This window comes from Acanthisitta chloris, unplaced genomic scaffold (assembly GCF_000695815.1).
Source record: "Acanthisitta chloris isolate BGI_N310 unplaced genomic scaffold, ASM69581v1 scaffold10913, whole genome shotgun sequence".
NCBI lineage: Eukaryota > Metazoa > Chordata > Aves > Passeriformes > Acanthisittidae > Acanthisitta > Acanthisitta chloris.
In genome coordinates, this window is record NW_008664300.1 from 28,387 (window position 1) to 40,362 (window position 11,976).

Below are 11,976 nucleotides of genomic sequence, written 5' to 3' on the forward strand. Positions count from 1 at the left end.
GATGTTTTCTATCATTAAATTTTTAACAAAACATCTATTTTCTAGTGGTCCCTAATCATGGATAATATCTATGCCAAACATTAAGTATAAAGCTTAGGAGAAAGTATTTATATAAAAAATTTTATTTAAGCTTAAACAACAGTTTTTTGGTTCACTTTTTGTTTTGCATTTTTTTATGTAAAAGTATTTTATGTAAATTATTGCAATGACAGTTTTAAATACTGAACATGTACTAAACAGCAGTGTCTATTTCAGTAGCCTATACTTAATCACCTCTATAGCAGCTCAAAGAAAATCTAAGATACAGCCTGCACTTTTGTCTGAGTCATGGGAGGAAAAATAATAGTCTGATATGAAAAGCTTTTCTACATAAGAATGGAAAGTTTTAGTAGGTAGATTTGAGATTTGGTAGAAAGTTGGAGGAGGGGGTTCTTACTTTGAAAAAAACAAACATACGTGTAGAAAAAACTGTTTCCAAATGGCTTCTGTCCATTTGTGGTAGCTTAATTTCCTGTAAGAATAACAAAGAGGATAGGTGACTGTTTCAACATGGCTTTTTAGAGAAGTATGGATTAATTTTGTGTATAACTTTCATTTCTGTAACATCTCTTTCTCTCTTCCTCTCCCTGTAGCTATGCAGCGCTGTTAGCTGACTGGCCCGTGGTGGTTCTGGGCATGTGTACTGTGTTTATAGTGGTGTGTGCACTGGTTGGAATATTAGTTCCAGATCTTCCAGATTTCTCTGATCCATTGCTGGTAAGTAAATATTAATTAGTGGTACTATCAAATAAGTATTTTTATTTGCCATTTTTTCAGTGATACCAGGAAGCAGCAAAAATAATACAGGAACTGATACATTTTTCTTGAATTGAGGTGTGCCCAGAGAGAAAAACTGACTCTTAATATGCCTGAAAAGGTTTCCTATGAATCTGTTTGTGAATCAATTTCCAGTGAGATTCAATTGGTAGTAACTTTGCAGAAACAATGAATCCGCCAAGAAAATCAGTTGTTACAGAGCCTTGCAGCTAAAAATAATTTTAAAAATTAAATTAAAAACTAATTTAAAAAGAAATATTAAATCTTGACATTGGAGCAGCAAACAGTGATACAAAGATGCAGTTGCCATCAGACAGTGTTATCCACTAGTTTAAATTCCATCTGCACTTTGCTATTGAAAGGTCATATGTCCTTCAGCAGAACTGCTGTAGATTGAATAATGTAAATTCATCCCAGTTTTAGATATACAGCACAGTACAACACAGACCATACGTTCTAAATCGGGTTTCAAAGAGTGAGGGCTAGGATCTATTAAAGGAAAGAGGATTCTAAGTGCCTTCTGGGGATGAAATGATATCCATATTGAAAGACTAAAAGTAATTTTTATCAGATTCTATTGAATACTGCTTTCATTTCTTGCTTTCCATGAACTGGTTTAGCCATGAGTAGCTTTCAGGACCTGCATTGAAAATACTGCATGTAATTATTATCCTCAAATAAAAATAAGATGTTCCTATAAGTTATTGTTATTTATAGCATATCTGTACCTATCTATATGTAATGGATATTTCTTGAAAACAGCCAAATTACTAAAATTGTTTCAAAGTCAATTTCAAAATTGTTCTTGGAGAAATAGCAAATATATGACAGGTTTTTAATCATATTTAGTCACTAAAGAGTGATAACTAAGATACAAAAGAAATACATTTGTAGAACACCTTACTCTGAAAACTGTGTTGAACGTTTAATAGACTAAGTCATCACTTCTCAGGGAGAGAAGTAGTACGTGCAAGAATTCTTAATCCCTTGTCACTCTGTGCAGTTGGTCATTATTTTGTCTGACCTGTCATAATGCATTTTACCTTTAAAAGTAGATGACTGGAGTAATTATGCTTCATAATGAAAACTGTCCATCACTTTGATCATGTTTCCGCTTTCCCGTTTGAGCTAAAGAATGAAAAGTATTAATGGAATTTTGTACTTCTCTCCTAATCTCAGGGCTTTGAACCAAGAGGGACAGCCATAGGACAGAGATTGGTCACATGGAACAATATGGTGAAAAACACAGGGTACAAAGCAACACTTGCAAACTATCCCTTCAAATATGCAGATGAGCAAGCTAAAAGGTAAGAGTTTATGCTAGAAATGCATTTCATTGGTGTTTTTCATACATATATAGTGCTTGCACCAGTGCCTTCAAAGTTAATATGTATACTGCCACTGATTTCAATAAAAATTGAATCTGATTGTCTACAATTCTCAAGGCCTGTCACATCAAACTAGATATTTCCCATCATGAGCTCTTTTAAAAAGTGTATCATGTTAGTTTTCTCTTGGAATTATGGGTATTTTCAGTCCTGGACTCAATGTCATGTCCTTTGAAGTCTTAATGTAAAGAAAAAATCAAACTGATGTTTCAGTTTTTATATGCCAGTCACACAGGAAAAAATATGTTTTCTCATATGTAAGAGCTGTTAAGGTGTCTGACTTGTTTAGATAGTCCTTTTAACAATATCTTTGCTAAAGTAAGGTAAAACTATTTATTCTGGTTTAGTCATCAGGATGACAGGTGGTCAGATGATCACTATGAACGAGAGAAGAGGCAAGCAGACTGGAACTTCCACAAGGATACCTTTTTCTGCGATATTCCAAGTAGGTGGAGAAATGATGTAAGGAAGGCCAAAATCTTCTGCCAGTTGAATGTTTTCTGAACTCTGCTGTATATTGTATGCCATATTAGGAAAATATTGTTTGCTTAGTATATATGCATGATAAGCACCTTCTTTCTATGTGCCGGAGTCTTGAGAAAATTGGGCTGGAATGTTGTGTTCTATTGGTTCTGCCTCAGAAGCAACTGTATTAACTTAAAGTGCTTCCTTTAAGTGCTTCTGTTTCATGTAAAGAATTTCATTAGTTCTTGGTAACACTGAGCATTGTAAAAGCAGTGTGTGACTATAGAGGTAGTGCTTAATGCACACTAGGGAAGAAGTTGTGTTTTATCTGTGCCATTAACTGTGCTGGTTTGAAAGCAAACCAGTGAGAGACTCCCAAGTCAGAAATACAATTTAACAGGAAAAACAAAAAAATAAATGCAGCAGTACCAAAAGAAACCACTGACGGAGTCAGAAAGCAACCTGACACCCTGTCAGTCAGAGCGTTGGTAGTAGTCCAATTAAATGGTGGCTGCAGTCCTCGTGGTGTGATGGGTCTGTTGGAGCAGTGACCCTGTAGATCTGGTCTTCACCTGAAGGTTCAGTGGTAGCTCTTGTCCTCTGGGAATCCAGCAGGCAAAGGGCTCTGTGCTGGTCCAAACCCCAGCTTATATCCCTGTGGGAATGCTTGGCTCCCCACCTTGGGGTCTAGCATCTCAAAATGGGAGGATGTAATTCTATGGGTCATGCCTGGGTCCCTGACAGCCCATTAAACAGAGACAGCCCCTGAGGGAGCCATCAGGGACGAGTAGGAGATAATGGCACTGTCCCACCTGCTTTAACAGCTTATGAAGATGACATACACCCTACATTGTAACCTAGGACATTAACTTAAGAAAACCTAAATCAAAATCCTTTTCCTGTATATATCCTAAAAGACATCCAGGTGTCACATCTTGTACAGAATTTAGGAGTTTGTTTAGGAAAAAAATAACATACGTAAAAAAAAAACCCAACAAAGAAAACAGTCCCCTCAAAAAAACTAAAATGGGAATTAGAAATCCCCACCTTAAAGCACTGAAGGGTTATGAAACTAAGTTAAACTAGAGGACAAAAGAGGCAAAGCAGTCTGTTGACTTTTTACAAGGCATACTGCAGAACTTTGATAAGTCTTGTTCTGGCAGAGTGTGCACTTGCAGATGTAGATCTTGCCTTTATTCACATAATGATCTGAGCTGTTTTGCAGCTACTTCCATATGTGATGGCTGATAACAGAGCACAAAAACATAGTTGTGAAATTATTTGTTTTTATTAGTTGATCTGAGAGAGCAATGACCAGTGAGAACTGGGGTGAAGAACAGATTTTTATTTTTTTTCCAATTGCAGTACAGTCTTACATCTAAGTGAGAGGATGTGAGCAAGGTCGTCATTTCTTCTCCTGTGAGCAGAACCAAATTAGATTGAGCATATCTCGTGTAAGGAAAAGGAAATGTACTTGCAACTCTGCTGAGCATTAACTGCAACTTGAAGCAGAATTAACTCCTCTTATCCTGCCTGCTGTTTCTGCAGTCTCACTGCCATGCTTTCCACTACTGTTTCTGCATAGTTTCAGTTGTGGCAGTCGTGAAGGAATTGTGCTCCTTTGGGAAAATTTCCAGTCCATTATGTAAAGAAAACAGTTGATTTCCTCTTGACCAGTTTTTGTCATTCCTGGTATCTTTGTCTCATCTGTAGATTTCAGTTCCCGTGATCCTAAAGCATGGTTGGAGATCATAAAGCACCACCTCCAAGTCTTTTTGTTGCAGAAAGGCAAAAAATTTTGCAGATGCACAGCAGTGGGGAAAATTCAGCCTTTTGGGGGTTTTTTGAATATTTTAATTAACATGATAATATTTCTTAACCCAAAGTACCGTATCATGTTATGAACTACCATATCTTTGTGTTTGTGCATATGTTTCCCTTGTGAGCTGTGCATAAAGATCTCACTGCCACTAAGTAATTATTTCCTTTCCTAAAAGCTGTCTTCTGCTAAATGTGATTTAATTTGTATTTTAAGCTGTATGTGACTAAACTGTGGAATTCTTAAAAATGGCCTCAAGGATATCACAACAATTTCCACTGCAGTCATTTGCTTCTAAAGCAAAAACATTCTTGTAGAAACAGCTTTGTAATTATTATTTATATTCCCAGATGACTTACTAAATCAGCCTTTGATTACTATTATCAGTGTACTGCCATTATGCTGTGCCAAGAATTTCATAGTTTGCTGATTAGATCTTTTGATTTTTATTTGTTTGTCATATTTCAGAAGATAGTTTGCTTGAATAGAACTCTCTAGAGCTTCTAAGTGGTCTGCAGTATTGAAGATGCCATATTTGCTGTAAGCACTTTAAGGAAACGGAATCTTTCACGTGGACTGAGTCTTATAGATAAATAGCTCATGCTGAAAAGGAGGTGAATTCCCATGACCTGACAAAGATTTCATCTGTGTCGTTTGAATGGTGGGATTTTGCCTCTGCCTTTGATACCAGGCACACCCAAACAATCAGTAAAAAACTCCTCCTCTAATTTCAGGTGATCGCTATTCACGAGTGGTGTTTAAATCAACAGAAGGAGAGAATTTATGGAATGTGAATGCAATTAAGTCAATGTGCAATGTAGATAACTTGAGGGTAAGTAAACATGGTGTTTAATTTGTTTAATTTGCAGGTATGGAGCATGTATTTGAAACTTTGGTTTACTGCCCATTGCCATCAAGTAGCACATGAGAAGATGTACATAGTTCACGTCCTGTGGAATGTGAACATGCATGCAGTCAGCATTGAGGCAAGGTCAAAAAAACAACTTACAATTTGTAAATCAGATTGTGTGGGAGGATTTCTTTGGTTTTGCGACTAATACCATCCAGAAATGGGTAGGGGAGTGTTGCGTCAGGAGTTTTTTCAGAAAAGACTGTCTTAACTTTTACTGTGTGTCTCCTCATAGAATATTATTCCATGGAGTTTTGCTCTTGTTTCTCAGCAACTAATTCATTTTTCTTGCTTTTTCATCTTCAGGTGAACTAGCTGCATCCTCACAGCATGCACAGTTTTCTCTGACACCCAGTGGGTCACTAAAATTAATTGGGTTGGCAGATGGACATTAGAGGAGCATAGATACAGTAGCTAGTAATATAGCCCAGTTAATTAGGTGTGGATAGTGATACTTCCAGAGTGATATCAATTTTCTCTTTAAAACTGAGAAAATCAAAGACAGTGTTTTGTCCTTGTCTGCCTAGCCCTCTTCTAATTTTTCTTGGCTTTCCTTTCACTCAGTACCTTTGTAACCTTTGTAATAGTGAGCTTCAGAGGCTACCACTGCTTCTTTTACATGCATTACACGATAATTTAGCACTGATTGAAATTGATGTCTGGTTTTAACTGAGGAAAGTCACCTGACAAAGGCTAAAATAAAAGAATTCTCTTGAAATAAGTGGCAAAGACAGGAAAATCAGACACTAGTTTCTGGAAATGCAAACCTTAGAATGTATGTATTTTTCTGATGATAAACAGAATTTCAGCACCAGCTAGTATTTGCTTTAGTATGGAACTAACAGTATATCCTCTATGCATTAATTGTATTCCAATCTGCTTGTAACTTCTTTAACTATATGTTTTACTGACACTTAGGGGCTCTGACCTGCAGCTGCTCAGCATATGGCAATCCTATAATCTTCATGGAAATGTTATAGTCAAAATAGTTATACGTGTTCTAAGTTCTTATTACTTGAATAAGAAGAGCCTTTTTTTTCACCTTTTAATTGCAGAATGTTTTCCCTATAAATCATAAATGGTTATTTTATAAACTTCAAATATTGTAAATTATCTCCTCAGACTGCTTACTCAAAACTGTGTATTTCTGATTCTGTCACTGCAGAGATCCACTTGGGCAGATCTGCCCAGAGATACAGCATGTGTGCAGGTTGCACAGCTTAGTTCCCATACTTGTTCCAAAATAAATTAAACTGATGCCAGTTGCAGACCAGTTCCTTTGGATCACCAACCCAATGCTACAATCTATTAACATTTTAGGTAGTACTTTAATGAGATATCAAGAGCTGAATTTTGTATTTTAATGTCTAATTTCCAGCTGCCAGCTTATGCTATTTATCTTTGGCAACACTTTCTTTACCAGTGAATGTTTACAGCCTGCAGCAAGTATTGAAGAACTGTATATAAACTTCATTGTCCCATCTTGAACTTGAATACATAGAGAAGACAATACAATCCTTTCCTCCCAGTCTGCCTATTATATCCTCATAGGACTGACCTGGAGATGTGCCATGAAAAATACAGATATGCTATTCCAGTACTTCCTTTTATTTAGTAGGTTGTTCAGTTTTTCCTGAGTTTGCATGTGTGAGTGTTTTTATCTGGAAACAATCAAATGTGAATTATCCTGACTTTTTGGAATGCTAGTTTGTTATTGTTCAGAAACTGGTTGACAGAATTTAGTCAATGTTAAACTTTTTGTAACTGCAGTGACAATCCATAGTGCATTTTTTTGTCGTCTACATTATAAAGCATTGCTAATCATAAACCTGTGCAGTCTTGCTAAAAAAAAAAATTTAAAAAATGAAGTGATGTATTTCATATCACCTAAATTTATAGCATACATGGTTAATGGTTTCAGAGCCCAATCCTGTAAACTCCGAAGCATGTGGCTTTATTAACATGACTGTATTAATATCAGTTCATTCTATGTAACATGATTGAAATTGAACTGTTAGATATATCCAGCTATTTAAATCTATCTATTCTAATTTGTCACATATAACAGGCCAGAAGTTCTGTTTTCTAAGTCTTATATTCCTTGTGCTCTGCCAAGATTGAGTTTTCTCAACTTGCGAAAATTTGCCTGATCTAACCATTCACTTCTTTCAGTTTTGCATAGAAGTGCCTTATGGTGATTTAGCTATGTTGTGCTCTTACTATCTTCAACTAAATCTGGAATATTCTTGAAGCAAAAGAAGAATATCTCTACTATTAACACTCATTTAGTTCAGGAGATTTCTTAACCAAAATATTGAAATCGCTATCATTTTTGTAAAGCTTTGTTAGGAGTTCTTGGGCTTTGGGCAGTGGTTTGAGCTGACAAGAGTAGTCCTCCCCCATGACCCAGCTCTGCCTCTCTCTGCTTGCTACTGGTGCCTGCTTGCCCCTGTGGCTTCTCTTCTTGCATCAGGGATTATTTTGGGGTCCTCATGACAGTAGAATTATCCTGCACGACTTCAGGACGTTCAGTGCCTGGGTGGCAGGCTGAGCTGGTTGGGGACAATGTCTGTGAGCTGTACAGGAGCTAAAAGGGACTCATAAAGTCAGGGTTGTAGAAGAGAGGTCAGATGATAGAAGTCGTTGTAAAGCTGTCACATCCTTTCTTTCTGGATGGTAAGTCCTTGCCTTTCCTAGGAACTTCAGGATGTGATTTTGAGCAGAATGAAACTTAATTGATGTATGGCTGTTATTTTCAGGAGTATAGTATGAGGTAATAGAAGAGTTAACAGTCCTCAGTCTGGAACGAAACAAAATACCTCAGTACATCTTCAGACAATAGAGTTACGGTACTTTTAATGCTTCTGCCAATTTTATGCCACTGTGGCAAGTCTGTATACTGAGTTGCTGCTGGTTTAGTCTGCTGCATGTAAGAGGATACTGATCAAAAACCATGTGTGTGGAAATAAGAATTTAAAATGGTAACACGAAAGGACCGTAAGCTGAATTTTCATAATTTGGTGTTTCGTTTTGGGTAGGGTTTTTTTTCTGGGTGAATGTTTCTAATAATTCAGACTGTTAGTTTAAACTTGATTTTTTGCCCTGCCTGTCTTTATACAGATCCGATCCCATTCCCAGTTTGGTGATCTCTGCCAGAGAGCCACTGCTGCTTCATGCTGTCCCAGCTGGACACTGGGCAACTATATTGCTATTTTAAACAACAGGTCATCGTGTCAAAAAATTGTAGAACGGGATGTCTCTCACACCCTAAAGCTGCTTCGCACATGTGCCAAATACTACTACAACGGAACCCTGGGGCCAGACTGCTGGGATATGAATGCCAAAAGGAAGGACCAACTCAAGTGTACAAATGTGCCTCGCAAATGTACCAAGTACAACGCTGTTTACCAGATCCTTCACTATCTAGTGGACAAGGATTTTCTAAGCCCAAAGACAGCTGACTATGTCTTACCAGCTTTAAAATACAGCATGCTCTTCTCTCCAACTGAGAAAGGGGAAAGCATGATGAGTATTTACCTAGATAACTTTGAGAACTGGAACGCTTCTGATGGTGTAACAACTGTCACAGGGATTGAGTTTGGAATAAAACATAGGTTGTTTCAAGATTACCTGTTGATGGATACTGTGTATCCTGCCATAGCTATTGTAATTGTTCTGTTAGTTATGTGTGTGTACACAAAGTCCATGTTTATCACACTGATGACTATGTTTGCAATAATTAGTTCCTTGATTATTTCTTATTTTCTCTATCGTGTAGTATTTAATTTTGAGTTCTTTCCATTCATGAATCTCACAGCATTGATTATTCTTGTTGGGATTGGAGCAGATGATGCTTTTGTCTTATGTGATGTTTGGAACTACACAAAATTTGATAAACCTCATGCTGGAACTTCCGAGACAGTGAGCATCACATTGCAGCATGCTGCCCTTTCCATGTTTGTCACGAGTTTTACAACCGCTGCTGCCTTCTATGCTAACTATGTCAGTAATATCACAGCAATCAGGTGTTTTGGTGTTTATGCTGGCACTGCCATTTTGGTGAATTATGTTTTGATGGTTACATGGCTGCCTGCTGTAGTTGTACTACATGAACGATACCTTCTCAATATTTTCAGTTGCTTTAAGAAACCTCAGCAGAGGGTATACAACAAAAACTGCTGGACAGTGTTGTGCCAAATGTTCCACAAGATTATTTTTGCAGTCTCAGAAGCATCTAGGATATTTTTTGAAAAAGTTTTGCCATGCATTGTTATCAAATTTCGATATATTTGGCTTTTCTGGTTCCTTGCCTTAACAATTGGTGGAGCATATATTGTATGTGTAAATCCAAAGATGAAACTGCCATCATTGGAGCTCTCTGAGTTTCAGGTATTTAGGTCTTCTCACCCATTTGAAAAATATGATGCAGAATACAAAAAACTTTTTATGTTTGAACGTGTCCACCATGGAGAAGAGCTCCACATGCCAATTACAGTAATCTGGGGCGTCACACCTGAGGATAATGGTGACCCTTTAAACCCTAAAAGCAAAGGAAAGCTGCAGCTAGATACCAGTTTTAATATCGCTAGCCCAGCTTCACAGGTGTGGATTTTACGTTTCTGTCAGAAGCTAAGAAATCAAACATTTTTTTATCAGACTGAAGAACAAGACTTCACAAGCTGCTTCATTGAAACATTTAAGCAGTGGATGGAAAATCAGGACTGCGATGAGCCATCTCTTTACCCATGCTGCAGCCACTGGAGCTTTCCATACAAACAAGAAGTTTTTGAATTATGTATCAAGAGAGCTATAATGGAGCTAGAAAGAAGCACAGGATACCATTTAGATAGCAAAACCCCAGGGCCTCGCTTTGACCTTAATGACACCATCAGGGCAGTGGTGTTGGAGTTCCAAAGCACCTACCTCTTCACACTGGCTTATGAGAAAATGCATCAGTTCTACAAAGAGGTGGATTCATGGATTTCGACTGAGCTTAGTTCTGCTCCTGAAGGTCTTAGTAATGGTTGGTTTGTGAGTAACCTTGAATTTTATGATCTTCAGGACAGTCTTTCTGATGGTACTCTGATTGCCATGGGTCTTTCAGTTGCTGTTGCATTTAGTGTAATGCTTCTCACAACTTGGAACATAATCATAAGCCTTTATGCAATAGTTTCAATAGCTGGAACTATTTTTGTAACTGTAGGTTCTCTGGTTCTTCTTGGATGGGAGTTAAATGTGTTGGAATCTGTCACAATTTCAGTGGCAGTTGGCTTATCGGTAGACTTTGCTGTTCATTATGGAGTGGCTTATCGCTTAGCCCCTGACCCTGACCGAGAGGGAAAAGTCATTTTTTCTTTAAGCCGTATGGGTTCTGCCATCGCAATGGCTGCCTTGACTACATTTGTAGCTGGAGCAATGATGATGCCCTCAACAGTGTTGGCATACACACAGCTTGGCACTTTTATGATGCTTATAATGTGCATTAGTTGGGCTTTTGCAACGTTCTTCTTCCAGTGCATGTGCCGATGCCTTGGACCCCAGAGCACTTGTGGCCAGATCCCACTACCAAAAAAATTGCGTTGTAATGCCTTCTCTCAGACCTTTTCAGGAGCCCAAGGAGGCAGAGGTCAAAATAAATCACATCCTGTTAGCAAGTATCAGCTGGACTCCAGAAGTCAAAAACCAGAAATGGAGCATGAGCACTATGAGCTTGAGCCTCTGGCATCACAGACCGGTATCTGTAACCCTGCAGAGAAAGTGACTTATGAAGAAACTCATATCTGCTCAGAGCTCTTCAGCAGCAGGCCCCAAAACGTGTGTGTGCCTATGCACTCAGCCTATAATAGTGAAGTGAGTAAAAGCATAAATGTTGCTAGTTCAGCTGTGCTGCAGACATCTATTGACCAACACACCATATGCCCAATTTTCTCTCAAAACAGGCAGTGTAGCTGTTCTGATGCATATAAGCAAGTGGCAGTGAAGTGGAGTCCACACTCATGTCAGCAGTTAAGTGACACCTTCTGTTACCAGTGTTCTCCTTCACCAGGGACCATACAGATCCAAAGCTCTGTAGCTCCTATAAATGCTTTACAGCAAGCTGCTGAAGGTTACGTGCATCCAGTCCAGCATGTCCTCCACTGCAGTTGCCTTCAAGGAAGGCTCAAAAGAACGATGACACAGAACTCTCTGCCTAAAAATTTTTTCCTCCAGTCCGTGCAACAGTTTCAGGCACATCAAAGAATGAACAGGACAGATACACACGTTCATCAAAACCCAGAGGAAAATGTAAGAGCTGTTCCACAGCTGATGAGTTCCTCACAGTTCCTGTGCCGAAATGCAGGACCTCTAATAGTGCATTGCTCTGAATGTGAGAACAGCGTCTCAAATAACCAAACAGGATTCTGTCAGCAGACAGACAAGTGCGATGAGAAGGGTGGTACAGAAGCGAATGGGATTGAAAGCAAGAAAGCCTCTCTGTCACAGCAGAAAAAGAAGGCTGAGAGCAAGGCAGATCAGCGTTCTCTGCAGAATGACCAGGTTTTGAAGGCTGACCAGAATGATAAAAAACATCTGCTGAA

At 38.4% G+C, this 11,976-nt stretch overlaps 1 protein-coding gene across 1 annotated transcript in view; it reads left to right on the forward strand.

Moving 5' to 3' along the window:
- Nucleotides 1-11,976, forward strand: part of DISP1 (dispatched homolog 1 (Drosophila)) — a 34,128-nt gene that overhangs the window by 21,979 nt on the left and 173 nt on the right. Inside the window, exons 3-7 of the mRNA XM_009071296.1 lie at nucleotides 633-756; nucleotides 1,996-2,123; nucleotides 2,552-2,649; nucleotides 5,223-5,320; nucleotides 8,519-11,976. The exon at nucleotides 8,519-11,976 is cut by the window's right edge and continues 173 nt beyond it. Of these exons, the coding sequence (XP_009069544.1) occupies nucleotides 633-756; nucleotides 1,996-2,123; nucleotides 2,552-2,649; nucleotides 5,223-5,320; nucleotides 8,519-11,976 (3,906 nt within the window). The remainder of the gene's footprint in view (nucleotides 1-632; nucleotides 757-1,995; nucleotides 2,124-2,551; nucleotides 2,650-5,222; nucleotides 5,321-8,518) is intronic.